Source organism: Pavona decussata, unplaced genomic scaffold (genome assembly GCF_977016875.1).
Source record: "Pavona decussata unplaced genomic scaffold, jaPavDecu1.1 SCAFFOLD_154, whole genome shotgun sequence".
NCBI classification, from domain to species: domain Eukaryota; kingdom Metazoa; phylum Cnidaria; class Anthozoa; order Scleractinia; family Agariciidae; genus Pavona; species Pavona decussata.
In genome coordinates, this window is record NW_028145566.1 from 839015 (window position 1) to 859597 (window position 20583).

At 38.5% G+C, this 20583-nt stretch overlaps 2 protein-coding genes and 1 pseudogene across 3 annotated transcripts in view; 1 reads left to right on the forward strand and 2 right to left on the reverse strand.

Annotated features, from left to right (window-relative positions):
- The window catches only part of LOC146466065 (uncharacterized), a 53709-nt gene extending 53242 nt beyond the window's left edge, over positions 1 to 467 (reverse strand). For both annotated transcript variants that reach the window (XR_014868144.1, XM_085127852.1), the window contains exon 1: positions 394 to 467. Coding sequence is in view for 1 of the 2 variants with exons in the window: in XM_085127852.1 (XP_084983978.1) it covers positions 394 to 441 (48 nt within the window). In the remaining variant the exon portion in view is untranslated. The remainder of the gene's footprint in view (positions 1 to 393) is intronic.
- The window catches only part of LOC146466047 (uncharacterized), a 451139-nt pseudogene that overhangs the window by 333462 nt on the left and 97094 nt on the right, over positions 1 to 20583 (forward strand).
- On the reverse strand, positions 4873 to 19702 carry LOC146466070 (BCAS3 microtubule associated cell migration factor-like). The gene is made up of 20 exons (XM_085127826.1): positions 19230 to 19702; positions 19082 to 19136; positions 17015 to 17090; positions 16197 to 16294; positions 15470 to 15551; positions 14844 to 14907; positions 14613 to 14720; positions 13999 to 14075; positions 13777 to 13853; positions 13395 to 13478; positions 12803 to 12830; positions 12617 to 12672; positions 12055 to 12120; positions 10979 to 11076; positions 10382 to 10517; positions 9531 to 9624; positions 8136 to 8597; positions 7247 to 7409; positions 6936 to 7045; positions 4873 to 6659 (listed from the first exon to the last, which is right to left on the reverse strand). Exons 1-20 carry the CDS (start codon positions 19298 to 19300, stop codon positions 5965 to 5967), a joined length of 2700 nt encoding a protein of 899 aa, XP_084983952.1. The 5' UTR covers positions 19301 to 19702; the 3' UTR covers positions 4873 to 5964.

Consider the following 20583-nt stretch of genomic DNA (forward strand, 5'->3'; position numbering starts at 1 on the left):
CAGGACTCACTCAACGATATGTTCTTCCATTTTCTTGCAAATGTAACTTCTTGCTTGCGGTTTCGCGTGCTTTTGGGCTTTGGCTAAGTTCTTCACAGCGACTTAACAACGACATGACGACGTTGAGTTTTTGTTACACTCGTAGGAAGAAAACTCACCAAGAGATAATTCAAGCACCGAAGGTTTCACAACCAAGTTGGCGTAAATTAACTACGAGTCGATTAACGACAAGGAGACTTTTCCATCGATCAAGAACCACCAAGGCGTGTTTCAAAATGAACATCAAACGTTCTTCGAAGTTTCAAAAACGGCTTTCAAAAGCTGCACTACATTATCAGAAATTAATGTTCGCCAGAAATTAATGTCAAAAGTAAGAAGTGAGGACTCACTCACCGATATTTTCTTCTGTTTTCTTGCTAACCTCTCCTTTCGATTTCTCATCGACTAAAGCTTGTGCTGAATATCGCCTCCGCTTGTTAATTCGCATTTGATTGGTTCCGAACATAGGTTCTGTCTCCCGAATCCACATCCGATATTTCCCGAATGTCACTCACTTCACAACGACATGACTACCTTGGGTCTTACAGTCAATCCGGAAACTCTGAAATCTCGTTGTGATTTTCAAACCTAGGATGTAAATTTCAAAACTCCCTTCAAATTTCAAAAATATCGTTCACGCGTGACCTGGGTTGTTTGTAATTACATTTGGGACATTTGGAGGCGGAAAACTCGTCTACAGAGCGAGAGTTTTCGGAAATCTTCGACAATCCTTAGCCCTTGCTAATTGTGGGTATCTGATATTGTAATAATTGTAATAATTTCAACCTTCAGACATTCATATGCGAAGTAAATTTTTCGCCAAACAGTGGAAATTCTCCGGCAGATTGAAGAAAAACAATCGGGTTTCGACAAAATGCTGACCCCCGGGTCAGCTGACCCCCTACTGACCCCCAACTGACCCCCTAACTGACCCCCTCAAAAAATGTCAGGGAAAAACAAAAAATGTTAAATTAAAGTTATAAACCAACCTAAAATTTCCAAGATGACGGAATGCAACACAAATCACGAGGAACGGATACACCTGTTTCTCACCATAAACCAACGTTCCGATACACCCAGTTCTCGCCAAAATATACTTTGAAAGGGCTTTATCATCATGAAGTTGACAACCATTCAAGTTGCCAAAATCGCCGCTAGACAGAAGATTTTTGAATTTATCAAACAAAGAATCGAGAGTCTGTTCGAAAAAAAAGATCCCAGTTCCACTAGGTAACTTTTAAAAACTTCAGTAAGCTTCAAAAGCCGACGATCGAAACATGTTCGAAAGTCAATTCTCTGATAGGAGCGAATTGTTTTCGTTCCTTAATTGCACTACAAGGAGGGCAGGCGAACTGTGGCAGTCGGACAAAAGTACAAGGTCAAACAATCCGTCGTTACGGGAAAGGGGTTATAGACTAGCTGTAACACATGATTTCAGGAAAATGCATCGGGTAATTTTGTGATGTTTTTTGTTATAAGCCATTTCTAATACTTTTAGTTTATGCGTCATTTGACCACAAATGTGTATATGTAAATGCTAAATAACAGGAAAATGCAAAGTAAGAAACGGTTAACAGCAGCCTTGCATGCGCAGGGCTCTCTCTCGATTTCCATTCGCAGCAGTGAGACGACTTAGTTCCCTAAAAAAGTAGGAAAATGAGGGCTGTAAAAAATTACGGAGAAATTTTGAAAAATAAATGAATAAATCAAAATAAACTATCACCCGACATCGCCAGCAAGGGAATTCGTCAGCGCGGGAAAAGCGAACCAGAGCGGGAACTGGAATCTATTTCTGCTTTATTTTACCGTAGGAATTGTGTCCAGATGTTGTTTTGTGACAACAGTCAACAGTCAAACGTTAAATTGAGTGGTAACTCACTTGTTATTTGCGCTGTTTCATCTTGCAGGTTAACTTTATAACTTTAATTTCACATCTTTTTTTTTTCCCTGAGATTTTTTGAGGGGGTCAGTTAGGGGGTCAGTTGGGGGTCAGTAGGGGGTCAGCTGCGTTTTGTCGAAACCCAAAACAATCGGAAGTCTTAGGCAATGTTCGGCGATGCTAATTAATGACTCGAAACGTTCGAGTCGTTGTTTGGGGTAATCAGCGGAAAATATATGTACAGTATGGGTGGATTCTGACTGGTATATGATACAAGGATAAAAATCCTTTTTTGGGGAGGTAAAGTAGGCATGCTCTGAGAATTGGAAAAATATTCAGCAACACTGAGGGTTGCACTGACCGACTTGAAAACTACAAGTTACTCTAACTTAAAAGACTCGTTTGTAAAACTGTAAGAGTAAAGCTTATTTTTTATAACATTTACAGGTAAATAACAAGAAGTCGTAACGTAATTGTTTCTAGGAATCTTCCACTCGATTGCTTATAGCTTTAAAAATTAACAAGAAATGGCTGGCAATTTTGAGATCAACGGAAGCTGTCTGAAAACGGTCAGATTTCTTCCGCCAATTTGAAATGGATGCTGGTGAAGTTATATGCGAGTAAAAGACGTGAGAAAACCTTGAGATAAAATACATCTTTGGCCAGGAACCTGTTGCTTCTGCTTTGGACAGGCTCTCTGGTTTCTCCGGTGTAGCGTTTGAAGAACGATCGGTGAACGGCTGGATAGGAACCTAAGAGCGGCAGTAGTTGTTGTGAAAGATTAGAGTACAAGCTTCATAGTTTCAGAAATCAGAAAAGTGAAAAACAAAACAAGCAAAAAGACAAAAAAAAAATCAGTATAATAATAGTCAAAATATTACATATCCCTTTAAATAAGCGATTGTTCTCAAATCCCCCCCCCCCACCCCCACCCCAGCAGTCACCTTTTGTAAAATCACAAGTGTACTGTATTTTAAGGGTTCATCTGTACTTAGCAGTGTGAACGCTGACTTCGTAAAATGGAAATCAGGGCCCGGTTGTTTGAAAGCCGATTAACACTAATCTACAATTAAAAGTTAACCGAGGTTTTGATCTCACTCGTTAAAAAATAGGCAGTCTCAGACTGCATGTGTCTACTGCAGTTATGGTATAGAAATGTGATATAAAAGAATTGAAGAAAAGGGAAATAAGACTGAAATGAAAACAAAGAGGGAGGAGTGGAAATAGGATAGAGAAAAAAATGGTTGTAAAAATGTTGCACAGAATACTGGTGAGATTGAGATTAAGCTGGTATCGTTTACCACAAACATTTTGTAAGAAGAGAACTGTAACTTTATTCTAACATAAACAATATATTATATAATCTTACAACGTGAACCACAACTTTGTACTGAAAGCAATGCAGCAAAGTTCTAAACATAAAGTACTGAAAGCAAAGTCCTAACCTGAAACGTAGGCATAAAATGTAACAGAAACTATTAATTAATCTATACTGAACTTATGAAAGGCAAGTATCATTCTTTAACCCGTTGACTCCTGTCGTGTTTGGACCATAGTTTTCGCATAAATTAACGTTTTCCTAGAGCGGTTTAAAATGCGCAGTAGATAAATAAATATCGTTGGCTTCCAAAATTAACTGCATATGAAACTGGAACGATTAAAGAAATGTTTTCTGACGTAAAATAATATCGTTACTATTGATCATTTGCCGAAAAACACACTTGAACGCAAAAATATTTAAAATTCACGGCATGTTGTCTGAAGACCTTTGGCATATCAAATTTCAACCCGCTTATGCAAATTGTCCTTGATTACGCATTTGTCGCTTCTCAAACGCATATATGAATTGACAAAGACACAAAAATCAACAAAAAGCTTTTCCAACAAAACATTTTATTGAAATAAACGATGCATTTGCTATTAGAGGCCAAAACTTTCAGTTTTTTTTTTGCGTGCGTGCAAACACGCATGTAAAATTTGAAGACACTCCGTGTTTGTTCAAAGCGATCACTAGCAGTAAATTTGGGTACGCAAATCAACATCGGAAAACATCATTTACCGTATTGTCGCCATTGTCCTGATCCGGAAATACAATCGCTTAGATCTCGGTCAGTGGAGGATTTAATAGCGTCGGCTTTCGATAGGATTTCATTTGGGAGTCCTGTGGCATTTACACTCTTACACTCTTTCACTCAACCCGATGACATAGTGTCTACGCTTCTCTTGAAGCCGTAGACACAAAAATGTTTTAAAAGCTAGTTTAAAGCTAATGGTAAAGAAAAGTTTAGGTTGAAACTGAAGGACAAAAACCTTTTTGAAGAATTTTTCTTAGTTTTTTAACTAAACTCGAATCACAGTTCACGTTAATCCAGGATTAGCTGAATCAGGCTTTGAACAACTCGGCTCAGATCAATAATGCGGTAAAGTCTTTTCCAAAATGTCAATGGACACATATGACTAATTTGCCTTCATGTTGTTTCTTGGACGTGAAATTGACAGCAACTGGCATGGTGAGTAAACAGATTCAACAAAAGTGCAACCCTTCTTCACTCCCCTTAGGAGGGTCTGATGCCCAGGTTACCAGTGACCGTTTTAAGGGCGGGGCCTCCAAATACCAGAAATCCAGAAGTTTTTTTTTTTTTTCACAGTTTATGACTTTCCGAGAAAAGAAGATCTTAGTACGGGCTGGAATCCGGAAAGAAAACTGGGAATAGCGGGGCATGCATGGTTCCCCCCAATTTTCTTTTTGGATACTAAGAGCACTTGCTGAGATCTGCTTCTCCGTATAGTTTTAAACCGCGCAAAAAATCCCTGTATTAGTAGGCAGCACCCATAGGAAACCCGAGTATCTCGTGATGCGCAGAAGGTACGCGCAGTAACAAACGTAGGCACCGTCAGTTTAAGTGTAAACTAACTGGCGCGAGCCAAAGTATTTTGTAAAGCAAAGTCAACAATTCGACGTTTTCAAAGTTTATTTTTTGTTCACCCTTGGATATTTAAAAATATAAAGACAATCTTTTTTTTTCTTTGGATTCTGTGACGTACAGAAACTCGTGTACAACAGGTCTATAAATTAACCCTTTATAGCCATTTCAAGGAAATTACCACTTGTCAATTCACAAAAACCGGAATTCAGAGAAATGATTACAAAACCGTTGGTATATACATCTACAAAGGAACTAACCATTTTTACAAGCGTTAGATTCAGGTCAATCATTCGTTGCGCTTTGTTTTCAATAATTTAAAATCTTTACTTACAGAATAAAGATAGATTGATTCTTTTGCTATTAACATTTTACATTTCAATATTCACATGGTATCCCGAATGTTAATATACCTTAACCAGCTTCATAAAAACAGAACTTAACTTTAAAGCGTCTTTTCTCGGCGCCAAACTATACATAATTTTACAGCTGATAAATAAATCTCGCTTAGCTCATGTACAGTACAGTCAGAATCCAACAAATACGTTTTTGCATTTTATACATTTTTTTACATTTTTAATATTTTGAATTTTTTTCCTTTGTTATGCAGTTTTACACACCCCCATATGATGAATGTGCCTTAAATAGCACCTGCTTAAAGTAGAAATATAGAAACATGGATACCGCTTGATTTTAATGAGTAAAGTACTATAAAAATTCATTTAAATTCCTATTTCCCAAAGCGATGCATCAAGCGTCAAATCCGCAATGCAATTTGAAAAGAAACTGCACTACTTGAAATATAAATAATGATTGCGAGTTTCATGTCTGTCAACAGAGGCCGAAGATTACATTCGTTTTGTTTCAAATGAGCTCTTTTGCCTTCAATATTGTTTGCCGTTTATTTCAAGATGAAAAGCTGTTTCAAATGTCTAAATAATGGCACAATTTCGCTATTTTAGCTTATAATAAAAGATGCTATACTCTTAGGAAATCGGAAGCGAGCTATTTCAAGAGAAAAGATAAATTACTGTATTTCACATATTTTTCTGATATTAAGTCAGAGACATCTTTACTGCGGTGTCTCGTTTATGTTTACTGCGTAGAGTGAAACTTAAAGACTTACGACCAGTCGGGTGGGAGCAGGGGGCTCGTTTCAACAGGGGAGTACGACGCAAACGCACTCACCCCTCCCCCAAGATTGTCCGACTGATACTGGAACTGATTCTCGCCGTTAATCGACGTCGTTCGTTTCTTGCCATTTTTCACTGGTAGGGTGGCGTTGTCATTCATAGCCTCTGCCAGGGTCTCCACGAGTTTCTCCTCTTTGACTTCAAACAACTCATTGTTCATACCTGGCCAAGGTTCCGTCAAGCTTCCCGGTCCGTTGTCCACAATAAGCGGCATACTGCCCCCAAGACTCGGCGACACGCACCCAGTAAACGCGAACCGGCCTGGCGGAGTAGGCACTGGATCCGAGCGAACAGGCTGCAGACGCAAGCTTTGCAAATCAAGCTCTTCGGAGTAGAAGTCCAATGGGTGGGCGTCCCTGTTGTGTGCCGCAATAGTGGCTCCGCTCCCCGAGCCCCCAGATCTGGAGTCCCCTAGGCTGTGTGTGGAGGACGCTGTGGATGACCCTGGTGGTTGGTAGGTCTTGAAGGAGAACTGAGGCCCCATCCAGAGGCGCCTGTGAGGGGCGGAGTGGGTTTCCATGTCTATATTTGCCAGCCATTGATCGTCAGAGCTGCAGCCATCACAACTGGCTTCCTCTTTAGGTGCGAATGTGATAGACTCGCCTTCCATGGTAATCTTCTTTCCTAAAGACGTCAAGATAAAATGTCCTCGCTTAGTAAACTGAAAATAACTGTGTTTCCGAGGCAATTTCTACAGATTTCCTCTATTTCGGAACACTCGAGAGAAACACACTAGTGCTTAAACACGACATGTATTCTCCTAACTGTTCTCTGTATATTCTTTATGGTACAGGTTGGGAGAATTTGTTTTAAAATCTCAAATGTCCAATTCGTCCCTCTTAGTACGAAACGACACCAACAAAGTGAACAACACGACAGAACGTTCCGTTTCCCTCTCACCTTGTTTTTCGGAGCGTGTGCTGAGCTCACTCAGAGTCACTTTGGATCGTCCCATCAACAAGGACAGGTCTTTGACCACGGGGCTCTTACTCTCGGGCCACGTTGGGGATCTACCAAGACAACAAAGACGTCACACAACACATAACAACAAGGTGATTTCTTGATCTATGTTTTTAGTAGGCTGTTAAAATCTCGCCGAAAATAAGTTACACACTAGTGCGACTTTCAAGACTAATAACTGTGAGGGACATCTATTCCAACATGGGACCTAAACTATCATGGTGAATTTTATCGGGGCTTGTACCGCTCACCTCGCTAGTGTCCAATGTGCTCTTGAAGCAGTAATAAGCTCCAGCGGCGTGTCGTCACTCTGTGGGACACTTTTCACTCCTTGAGGCTCCAGGACATACTCTGTTAAGTTGCCATGGAGATCCAGTATGAAGAGCGAGTCAACTGCCGAAGACCTACATGGCTCTACGCAACACAACAACGTCAAATCAGCTCCATACATCTTACCTTGTCAAAACGTAAAATGTACCTACAGAGCCATAGTTTTGCTCATCAAACCAGGAGCTCATGAACCAGAGCCCTTATCTCTCATACTGGGCCCTGGAATCAACCCTTTCACCAGTAGATTTATTTTTAGAACGGATCTTACGGGACCTTTAGAACCTTCACAGTTAAAATACCCAATCAAAGAAGAGCAATGACAATTAAGTTGTCATACGTCATACGTTTTCGTGGAAATTTACTCGAGAAAGGGTTGAATCAAGCATTAATATAGACAGAGACTCCTAGTCATGAACTCCTGATCATAACCTATTATTCTGTGGCATTCTCGTTGTCTTCGTCGTCGTAATGGCCTATTTTATTTATTTGTTTGTTTGTTTTGCCATAGTTTAGAATACAAAAAATATTGATGAATCCTTACAGAATCCATGAAGCTAATTAAGCCTTAGGTTCCCTCACAAATTACAAGATTGAACGTACCAATTTATATGCGAGACTAGCGGACGAGAAATGAGAGAAAAAAAAACACGCAAAGAGAAAACTTACGATAACAACTGGTGACAAAATTAATAACTCATGTAATAAAGAAGCTGAGCCTGGCCTAAGGTTTGCCTTTTGAAGGCAAGTGTTTCATAATATCCCAATGATTTTGTTTTGTACTAGTAACATCGCGTTCAATCACGGTCCTACCTGCTCGAGCAGTATTCGGACTGCCCCCCAGCCATCCCCTAGAGGGAGCAAACTTCATAGCCACACCCATCGAATACTCCAGTCCTACTCGGCCATTACTCTTGTTGGACTGCTGCGCGGAGCCCGTACAGCAGGGCCCGCCACACCTTGGACCAGTGGGTGTCCTAATCTGCGCAAGCGGGTATATCAGCTGGCCATGTGGAAGAGGTGGTAACCGAGGATTTACTAAACCATTATTGCTGCTTGCAAGAGCCAACGAGTCCCTAGTGACTGGTGTTCCTGTGGAGCTGAGAGGGCTTCCATTAGGTGAGCATGACAGTGACTGCCCTGTGCCATTGCATGGGCTGTGCCGGCCTGTAGGTGTGGGCGACTGATCCAAGTCATCTAGTCCAGCACTGGTGTGAAACCGGCTGCTTCGGTTCACCACGCGGCGGGAGGAGTGTGTGCGAACTGTTATGGAACCTTTAAGTCAAACAAAATCGTTGGCTGTCAACGGCAGCTAAGTTGACAAGATTTGATGAAAGTTCTAACCCTCCCTCGAGCTCTATTAATTGACTACCTGCACGCTATCGCGTATTCTCGGAGAATTTAAATTCTCACTAAATTCCGACGATGACAATCCCTCACACGTGATTGGTCAGTTATTCTGGTGCACTCTCGTCCAACCTCGTTTTGATTTTTACTCAGACTTACAGCTACAGCTAACATTCTGGCCCCAGTTGTTCAAAGAGTGGATAACTTCATCCAACGGATAAATCGCTTTCCAGTGATAAACTCTAACAGTTGGAGTACATCTTATACGCTGGTTAGCGATTTACCCCGTGCATAACATTATCCGCTCTTTCATCAACCGCGGCCCGAGGTGTAGATACCTCCAAAATTAACAAAAGAAGTTCAAGCCGATACTTGTCTGCTGTCAAACACGGCACAGTAGTAAAGGCCCTGGTTGTTCGAAAGCCGATTAACATTAATCCTCGTTCAAAAGTTAACCGAGGTTTCCATATTTTTAAAAGGCTAATATTAAGCTAATAGTAAACAAAAGTCTGAGTCAATTTGACTGAGAGACAAAGTCATTTTGAAAAATCTTTCCTGATTAGTAACTCGAATCAAAGTTCATGTTAACCAAGATTAGCTTAATCGGGCTGTAAACAACTGGGCCCATTCTGCTTTAATAAGGAAATGACATGACCGCATATTTTTCGTTTTGGTATCAAACATTTCTGGGTTGCAAGTAACAAGTTACACATAGGAGGCGGTCTCTTTCACCCAACTGAGAAACGTAGTGGGATTTCGTATTTGCTCGTTGTATTGATTTATGTTGCTACTCGTTCTCGCTCTTCAAAGGTTATTGTTGTTGTTATTGTATTTAAAAGTACACATATTAAGGCTTCGTACCTCCGTAAGAAGTGATGGGGAAAACGTGGACTGTTCCGCGAACTGTAGAAACCGATACCCATCGGCTGTCGAACGAAAAAGCTATTCCATGCACCTAAAAGCAAAATAAGTTAAATTTGTTTAACGAACGTGACACTTAACAGACTGTTACGACTAATAAAACCTGTGGCCCGCTAGATTTCGGATCGAATTGGAATTTGGAGATGTTGGTTTTTAAGGAGAGAGGTAAAGCGTAGCACCCAGAGAAAAACTTCTCGGGAAGGTCAGAGGTTCGGCGTCTGTTGGCAGAACTCGGATTTCCTTTTTCCGAGTATGTCTGCATCACTGACTGAAAAAAATTCTCTATCAAGAACGTTCTTAACCACAACAACGCTTTTATACGATATGTTTGCTTTAGTTTGAGTTTTTGCATTCATGGTTGTAAACACAAAAATTGCTTTTATTTTATATTCTATTTTATTATCATTTTTTTTTTCACTAAAATTATCGTAAAGCTTACGTTGGGAGCGTCTTTATACACGTGGATTCTCGTCATTTTTCGAAGCCTCAGCAGCAGAAAAAAAAAAATTCCAAAAGGGAACAGTCTAGTTTGAGCATTAGTTGAGACGTACGTTTAAAACGTAAAATGAGCGACTCCCCACCCCTCACCCCTGGAATCGTTTAAAGATGCAACGCACGTGTGGTTTTGAGTCAGCGGCAATTCGCATCAATTCAAGTACCAAATTCATGGCGCTTAGTGCTGGCACAGTTTATCGAACATAACATGGCAGTTTGTACGCTAAAAACGACACAAAAACACGTCTTTGCAGTCTCGGTCCACGGCTATATCTTTAACAGAAGTGTGCACTTACAGTAGCAGTGGTGTCTCCTCTGTGAAGCGTATAAAGATGATGAATAGCGCTGAGTGACGGGCAGATGGGATGGGGAAGAATATGGAAGAGGTGAAAGTTATGTCCAAGAGCGTCTGCAGTGAGCAGTAAAGAACCACTGAAAATAAAATCACAGGTGAGTCAGTGGGATGAAAACTTAGATAAGATAGCAAAGGAACTTATTTTCTCGTAATGTTGGTGCTAAAAGAGAAACAAAAACCTTGTTCAAATCTTTAAAAAAAAAGTCTGAAATCTGAAAGTTTAAATCTGAGCATAACAGCGTAGAAAACTGCTGCTTATTGGGCTTTCATTTGAATGGTAACGATACGAATTTTAAAAGATTTTAACAAAACCACCTTGCCAACATAAATTGAAAATAAACAGCACCAAGCGAAATTGAGCAGACTTATGCTCTACAATGAAAGCTTGCATCTTTGATTTGAATGTCACACTGTGCCATTTTATCCAGACTCAAAAGTTAAAGCCACTTTGTGCGGCACGATTTAATAATTAACAACAATGTAAGCATAAAATCTGTTTGGTTTGTTGGGCTTTTTAGTGCCTGTACAGTGTCTGTACCTGGGGTCAAATGACATGCACGAAAGGGGCTGCCCAGCATGGGCTGGAAAATGAGCCACTATACCAGAGCCCTCATGGTCATCCTCCTGGACACAGAACTGAAACCGAAATAAACAAACAGTGAACACCTAACGAAACTTGTCAACCGATCAAGTTCCTGATTATTTTATCCAAGTGTCACTGTACATACACATTGTACATGTATTTACTGAAGAACTCTAATTTGGAACACCCTCCAGATTAAATTGGAATTTGGAAATGTTTGTTTTTGAGGAGAGGGGTAAACCAGAGTACAGTATACCAGGAGAACAATGTCTTGGAGCAAAAGACAAGAACCAACGACACAAACTTAACCCACATACTATGTATAGTGCCAATCCGGGAATTGAACACTGGGCCACATTGATGGGAGGCAAATGCTCTCACCACTGCACCATTCTAGCTCCCTGAATTAAAATCCAAATCCAGTTCAAAACCCAGGAAGACTTGGGGATGATTGTAAGAAAATTCTGAATAACACCCTAAAAGCTACCTGAATGGCTCAGACTCATTTTTACTCCTAAGAGGTACCAAAGTTGAGTGACAAACAGTTCCTGTCCTATTTGTTGTTCAATGCCCTGAAAGGTACATGTACTACATGGCTCTAACAGTACTCATTTGATAGTTGTGCACCTTAGGAGGTACAGTCCAAAACACCCCCTCCTCCCACCCCAATCCCCTCCAGTGGTATGACAATCACCCCTGTCATTTTTATGTGGGAGCAAAAGTGGCTGTGGTAAGTAGCCTGTAGAACAGGCATTATTTCTTTGCATTTTCAGGCAAGCAGAGGCAAGCACGAGGCAAGTGCTAAGCACAAGTCAAGTGTGATGGGAGAGTCATTTTTTTGCTCCCGTCGCACATGACTTTCGTGCTTGCCTCCTCTTGCCTGAAAATGCAGAGAAATGACGCCTGTTCTGCAAGCTACTTAAAAGTTTAAGGTTGAAGTGGGAAGGCCTCCCTGCCAGGGGAAAATGTGAAAATGACACCTGTCTTAGTTGTCATTTTCTGGTAGACACATCTTAACCAGCTTTACATACCTCTCCATTGCCAATTTTCATTGTGTCTATGATGGTGACAACTCCTGGTCTGATAACACACTTTTTCTGAGAGCAAAAACAGGACATTAGTTGAACAATGCACTTGCTGAAGCAAAAATTAAGAAAAACTGGATTAATCTTAGGTTGGGGTTTGAGTATGTACTCAGAATGGTACATTCGTCAAATTTTAATAAATGTGATGCCCGTGTAACCTGGTTATGCATTCTCTGTAATCACACTGAACAATGCTAACAAGAAATTTTGTGCAATTTTATCAATAATTCACTGGTACATTTGAGCCAAGAATCTATTAGTTCAACCAGTCATTTACTACCTACATTCATACATCTTTTGGCACATGTAGTAATTTGATCGAAGTTTATGACACATGCTATAATTATAGTTTAAAAATAATTATTTATTAATAAAAGAAACTGTATAAATTGTTAAAAGAATTATTTTATCATATATTGACTATGGTTTACAGTTTAAAATAATTAACAACTTTTCATTTGGCTATAACTTCTGTATTTATTGTAATTTGTACAAAATAATAACTCACTTGATTTCCATAATCATTTGAGACTTCTGTTCCTGTCCAGCGCCCTACTGTTTCTCCTAAATAAATGTACATTTTAATACGAAAAACATATTTTAAGTTAGAAAATTACAGATGAAAAAAAAATTGTCAAATTTTGTGAAACATGACAACTTCTCAAACAAGTAACATATAATTTTTTATTCTCACCAAACTTTGTGAGCCCTCTGGAAAGGGTCTGAAAATGAAAACAAAAAACAGGAAACTGACTAACGTGTAACTCTTACCAGTAGTCTGTACTTGCATAATATTTCAAACTCATTTCATCAGACTAAAAGTACCCAACAGCAACTATCCACAGACAGGTAAAAATGCAGTTATGGCTAGTAGAGGTTTGTACTTTTAATAGCCATTTTGGCTTGTAAAAGTTGTAAAACATTGGGGGTACTGGACTGATTACACCAAAATGAAAATAATTTAATCACAAAAGCAAATCATGCAAAAGACAAGAGACCATGACTTGTATAACAAGCAGATTTCAACGAATATACTCAGCCCTAAAACAAACGACTTGCTTCCTTCCTCTTGTTTCCTAAAATGAGTTGGTGAAACTGTGGCTCAAGTGAAATCTTGTTTTGGCTAATGACATCAGACCTGTTATTATCCACCGGGTTTAAGTGTCCTAAAATGTTAGCCTCAAGCCCTGTATCATACATTACTATTTTTGTATACTATACTTTTACCATAATTATGCAGGGTAATGTAAAATGTACATGAAACAGTTATAAAATGAGGAGTATACCTTAGCAGCATTGATGACTGTGGCAGTATAAGACAAAGAACTGTCCCCACACACTCCCCCACAGGACTGATGGTTAGGTACCAGCTGATGAAAATGCAAACAGAAAATTACTCAGTAACAATATTAAGATTGTAAGGTATTGAAAACTCAACAGAAACATTGGTAGCCTCTCTCCAGCACAACATGGCTCAAAGGGGGTTTACAGGCACAGAAGTCCACCACTGTACATTGCCAGCACAGTACAAACGGATCAATCCCTTTGAACCCATGAACAAACCTACAGTACGTACCACAATTAAGTTCTCAAATAACAACCCCCTAAAATAAGCTCCACGAGAGTTTAGCCATAAATTGATATTTTTACCATTCAATAGAAACAAACCTTGCAATCAGCATATGCCAGCCATCTTGTTCCCAGTGCCAGTGGGTTGAGGTTTGGGCTTGGGGCTGGGTAACAGCCTGCAGAAAAAAACACCGCCATTACTGATGGGTCTAGAGGGGCTAAAAGGGGAGAACTGTAAAAAAAAAAAAAAACTAAGATGCAAAAACAGTTTTAACCACCCTCCTATGCAAATGCAAATTTCATGCTTTACATAAAACTCACTAGTAATGCAGAAACAACTTTTGAAACTGCAAGCATCGAAAGCTGCAATCTTCTCCTGCAGGGCAACAACCATCAATCTAAAAAAAGGAGATAAATTTTCGGATGCATAAACTTTTACAAATTCAAAGCCATAAAAGTTGGAATAAAAAGTCATTACATCCATTAATCAATAGCAATACAGGATGTTCTGTTGAAAAAGAAAATTAGCTTTCAGGATCTAAAAGTTTTAAGACGTTACAAGCTTTCGATTCCTTCACGTAATCTTTTTCAAGTAAGTGAGAGCTTTATGTCACGTGACTTGAAGGGGTGTGAGTAACGCGACAGCCACTACCAGTGCTCTTTTTGACAATTGTCTTTGTCATGTGACTCACAGCACCTCAAGTCATGTAACATGTTAAATTAAACTCTCACTTCAAAAGCTTGTATTTAACATTAAATTTTTTTTGGTCCTGAAAGCCAATTTTGTTTTCCGATCTTCAATATGACGGGATCAGGAAACAACTTATTTTCTCACTCAGGATGTTCTGTGTTGAGAAATATAATCTCTCTACAGTTGACGTGGTCGAACAGTAGTTCAAAATTTAAATGTCTAAAGCTTCAAAAAAAATTAATACCTTCTGTTACACAACACGTCATAAACCTCAGACTTAAAGCAAATTGAGTGAACTTGTTCACCAGAAGCAAGTGACCAAAGGTTGACTGTGGAAAATGGCAAGGAGGGGCTAGGAAAAAAAGGCACAATTGAAAGTTAATACCAGAAGACTCAATTTAATGCATCCATTTGGATCTCATCAGTGAGAAAACAAAGACAATTTAAACTCAGCAAAGCATAAAAATCTGATAACCTTGCAGCATCGCATAGAGCAAAGAGAGGTCTTGAATCTGCAAACTCGTCCTTAAACTTTGCACCTATTATGTAAAGTAAGAGTAAAAAATAATCTTATTATTTCAGTAATGACACTTAAAATGATCTGTTGGACAAAGGTCAAATTTATGTATAAACTATGTATCATTATATAAACACCAATGAAATACTTCACACATGAAAATAACATGTTATCTTCACAGTACGTGAAAATATCACTGCTGCTATGGTTATATAATAAATCGCACCTTTTGCAATGATTTGGTATTTCATTGGTGTTTATATAATAAACAGAACATTACATGGCCGCTTGGAGATACGAAATTTCTCTTCTCGTGTTGAAAAATAATTCACTCATTCGCTGCCCTCACTCATGAAATATTTTTCAACACTCAAAGAGACATTTTGTATCTCTGCGTGGTCATGTAATATCCTCTATTTATTTTATAACATCATGGAGTTTACATGAATGAAGACTTTAAGAGCACAGTTCAGTCATTCTAAGAAAACACAGTTTTTACTTAATGTTGGAACCCTCCAAAGTAGCTCTGATTGTAAAAAAGATTTCCTGGGTGCATATTAGAATAAAGGCAGCAGTACGTGTACCTTCTACTGGAGTCTTGAGCATGCGTAGAAGTCTTACAGGCCCCTGACGAAGAGACAACACCTCCTGAGCTTCACCTGTGGACTGAAGATGTCAACAAAACAACTGTTTAGTTTTCTTGAAGAGCTTTATGGTGCTGTGGGCCGTACCATTGCCACCAAACAGTTCTCCGTTTTTGACACCTTCCAATAAACTTCTGATAATTTCCATTCCAACTGGTTGATTGAAATACAAGAGCTGTGCATGGCGACTTCCATTTCACAGCCCTTAGATGTCACTAGACAGCTTTAATAATGGAAAGCCATTTGAAAGTTTTTAATATAATGTTAAAAAACAACCCACTAAAAACTTCAAGCAGGAGGCAACAACATGAAGCACAGCTGAGTTAAAAGCTCTAGTTGTGACATATATGGTACTATGCTGTGTAAGCTATACAGCTGCTAGGCTAAAGTAAGTAAGTAAAACCTTTATTAAAGTGTTGATGTTTAATAGCCTAGGTAGACTAATTGGGGACACTAATAGAATATCGCACTAGTAAAAATTACACATTTACTTGTAAAAAAGTGATTAAAATTAACAAATATGGGTTTAAGGGGGAAATTAGACAATAATAATACAAGGATATCATACTTGTTTTTGAATGCATGCTTTGTATGATGTGTTCTTTTAAGTGGACCTTGACTTGTTTTGTTACTGGCTAATACAGTGTACTTAGGACTTGATACTTACTGGGATGGTCCACACATGAAATCCATTTGTGTAACCAAGAATGAGCAGCAGAGGTAAAGCTACTCCAGACGAAACTTCCTCCTGATGGAGAGTGTTATCTGAGGGGGGGCATGGGTGCAGAAAAGGAATTAGAATTACTGTAACTTAAAGAAACCCACTGGAAAGGTTTTAATCACAAATGTGTCCAGGTGTCTATGGACACCCTTAATTTACATTAAGAACTAAACAACTGAAAAAAAATACCTAAAATTAAGCCCCAAAAGCACAGACACCCAAAAACAAACAACCAAATGTGTACCAGATGCAAAAACACTTTTCAATTGATGATAAACCCTTCAACTATGAAACCAACTTTGTATTTTTGTTTTCTTCCATCTATTACATGTATTAAATTAGCCTTTTAACATTTGTAAGGCTTGAGCTCACAGACGTTAATACAATTGGGGATCTTAAAGATCCTGTAAAGTCTGAATTCTGTTAAGGTTCCTGATAATTTGTGTCACTCGAGGTTTAAGGACCACGATTTTGGGAATTAGTAAAGCAAATTCCATGTCCGAATAGAATAGGGTTTCACTTACATGTTACACCAGGTAACATGTACATAACATTTGCCACAGCTTTAAAGATTGTCTTGATATTATGGCTTGTCATGGCTACTAAAAACATGATGATGGTCCTGTACGCCACCCATTCATTCCATACAAACTGGAATAAACGGAAGCAGGTTATAAAACAATTTTATGGCTATGGCGATGAGTAAGTCCCCAACCAAATCATTTGAAAGTGTCAAAATGCGTTTGGTCAGTATTTTTACTCACCATTACTGTCTGCCTCCTCAAATTTCACCCACAGCACCCTTTCTTTATCTTCTTGCTTCTGTCCACCAGTTACAGCCTGAGTATCATGTAAGAAATATGTCAATGCTTCGTTAAATTAACATACAGTACACTCTACTGGGATGTAGCTGCTCAAAAAAAACGCAGTAGGGTCATTAATAAACCCAGCCGGCTCTCTGGACTGTGTACCTTTAAACTTAGCCTCAAGTATTTGCTTTCTGTATAAATTTCAGCCGGTGATAAGATCTCTTTCACATGGAGAAATTCACCAGTAGCTGGCTCTTTGCGACATCCCTGTCTTAAAAAACATGTTGTTCCTGGTAAAAGGTATAAACCATGAATGATGATACCAAACAGCTTCTTGGAAAGTGTTTGACCTGTCCAACTAGCACATGTGGTTTTTAGGGCTTAAAATTTACATCTGTTTATTTTTTGGGTACATTAATTACCAGCCAGAAACAAGCAATATGTGCATGTTTTATCACCCCACAATTCCATCAGGTTGCATCATTTACAACTCACACATTGCGAGGGACAAATATGTTTCAGTTGAGTGTATATACTTGACTCTGAGAATTGAATTTGAACAAGTTGTTGTTGAAAATGTCACTCAAAGTCACCACGTAAACTTCGGTGATTAAATATATATTCATTGGTGAAAGAAGGACCTTTCTCACAATGTTTATAAAACTGTCTGCATGCACGAGAACAAAATTCTATACCATATGTGTTGCTGACAAATTATACACTTTATAACGTCACTTCAATTTACTTTTTGTTATTTTTTTATTATAAATAATTTATTTATTTAGGTTTTTTTTTTTTTTTTTTTTTGGATGCACCAAAAACAAAACCATCAGAGATCTGTTGCTCTTATGCCACAAGGTACTTGCCATTGCCTGGTAACAAACCTTTCAAATAAAGGACACAACAAATCATATTCTATGGTACCTGTAAATTTCACACCCAATTTAATTTGCAAGCCATGCATTTCTAGCAAATGAAAAAACTGAACTACTTTGACAATCAAACAGAGGAAGAGTGTATTAAAAAAATAATCTCAGAAATTATATATACTTAATACTAATCAAGGCTGCCTTGAGAGCTGAGTCATGTTTCCACTGTTCTCTGGAAATTATATTGTTATATTGTGTGACATATCATGACTAAAATCCTGCAATCTTGTATGTAGCAGCTGATAACATTTTAAAAGCCTATCAGGCGTCATAGTGCAATTGATTTTGTTGACTTTGAGATTAGATAGTTTTTATTGACTCTTTAAATATTCAAAAAAATGTAAATTCGCTGTTTCATATGCAATACGGAAAAATATTATATTTAGCTGGCTGTATAAGAACTGCTTTACGTAGAAACTGGCAAATTGTGTGTTGCCTGACCATAATTAAGTTATATCTATGACAAACCTATGAGAAATTTAATACTAATTAAGACATCAATTCATACAATTTCGTCACGTAACAAGCTCATGACTGACACAAGGAAAAACTTGTTCAAAAGTTGGTTGTTTGCAATTTTGAGATTCTATTAAATGCTATCCACTGAGATACGTTTGAATTTCTGTGCGGTATGTTTCCCTATCACCAGCTGGTTTTTTTTTTTTTTAATTAAAGAGAAAAACCTCTAGATTAATTATATGATTTTCGTAAATCGAAAAGAAAAACGCTGTAACCACCAAATCAAACTAAATCCTGTTAAGATACCTTCTCGTAAATATAACAGTTTTAAAATTTAGGGCTAATCAAAGGCAGAAATGTACAACTCGAAAATTGTTCACCCCACCTAGTAGCTTATGATGATAGTCACGTAAGTTCAATTTAAATTTTTTAGGGGCAATTTCGATTCGATTTGCCTGATGGCGTGTTGTTCACATTGCGTATAAATTCTCCCGAGTCCACAGTCTTCTAATAAGCTCATACACGACTAAAACTGTAAAATCCGGTATTAGAAAGGACAAAAATAATGTTAAATTGCTGACATCTACAGGATGACGTTATGAAAATGAACTTCGAATAAAAGCCCTCCACTTGCCTGTGGTACGACATCATGTAGAAAGCTCACTACACTCTCTACGTAGGACTTGTCGCTGTCAAAAAAATCAGATCGACATCGTTAGAACACCGTAGTAGACTCTTATCGAGAAAACAAGTAAAAAATATCTGCTGAATGATTGAAAAACCTGATGGCTTGAGGTCGAACAACTAGCCCTCCACCGCGGGAAACTCTCCTCGCCGAAGACTCCACAGACATCGTTTAGAGCTACAAAAAGCTCTTAGGGATCTTCAGTAATGAAGATAAGTAAGCTGGATAGCTTTTATACTCGATTTTGCTCACATTTCCATCGTCGTTTCTTCATATCTTTCGTTCAAAGACCAAAACTCTGTTTTGGCGCCGCGTTACGTCAGAAAAAAACATTGTTTATTTCCCTACCTCGTTCTGAAGTTACGAGCGAAACCTGGGTACAAAGAAACAATGTGAGAAAATTCCCTGCGAAAAAATTGCCGAAAAATTAACTAATTATCATTTTTTTTTTTTTATGATAGAATCAATCACACTTTTTGTCTATCGAATTTTTTTGGTCCTTTATTGATTCCTTTCTCAATAGAATTGTCTTCGTTCGTGAAAAGGCAAAATCAACGGAATAAAGAGTGCGTTCAAAACAAGACCATGTCTAGACGATTTTCAAATTAGTTTCTAGATCACGAAATATTTATGTCGAGGCAAGTGTGAGTAAAATTGGCAAAAACCTAAAAAGAAAATGAAACAGGATGCAGTTTCCCCTTAAAACAAGAAAATTCTATCACGAACTATACTTATGTGGCCGAGTATTGTTCGTGATTTTGCATGTCGTGATAAGAAGTCGAGAAAATGGGTTACATTTGTGACGTCATCGGGCAAAGTTTCCTCGTGAGTTTATCGCTTCATTTCTTGAACTTCAGAACTTGAGAATGTTGTTGCATTTAAGATTATTGCTCTTCTGTTATTGATCGTCTACAGAATACAATTCCTCTCCTATTAGCAATTTACTATGCAAATTCAGCTGAGTAGTCTAGACAACAGACAGTCTAAAAATTCTCAAAACAAAAGAAATTTATTGTTGGCAATTGCGTCCTTTTGTTGAACCAGTCTGTCAAACAATTCGTTGTCTTATTATGTTCCAAGACACTGCGCATGGACTGTCCACACAGTTGTCTCAGAGGTATGATTGTTTTGCATGCTCTTTCAAACGTGCTTCTCAAAGCGTCAAGCCGTGACTCCTTCTTTTCAGTAATTAGGAAATTTCGCAGTTCCTACCTCGTAAATTAAACAAAAACAAATAAGGAATAAATCGTTTTGAACATTGAAGATGTCCAAGTATCTAACACGACAATGAATATTGGGGGAATGTGAGACACTATCATAAGAAAACTGCACATGTAAACATTTTTAATAATCCAAGCTGGTAAGAGGCTGAACAATTGGCTATTTACAAAGTGTTGTCCATTCTTGGGGACCCAGGGGCAGATATTAGAGACGGGGCGAAGTTTTCACGG

Bases quoted from the DNA above. Each gene is read 5' to 3' on its own strand.
- LOC146466070 (XM_085127826.1), bottom strand. From the start codon at position 19,300: ATGTCTGTGGAGTCTTCGGCGAGGAGAGTTTCCCGCGGTGGAGGGCTA. The intron at 13,854-13,998 runs GTGAGTTTTATG...TTTTTTCTGCAG, and splicing joins AAGTTGTTTCTGCATTACTA to GCTGTTACCCAGCCCCAAGC. The intron at 11,077-12,054 runs GTATGTAAAGCT...TTTCGGTTTCAG, and splicing joins TGAAAATTGGCAATGGAGAG to TTCTGTGTCCAGGAGGATGA.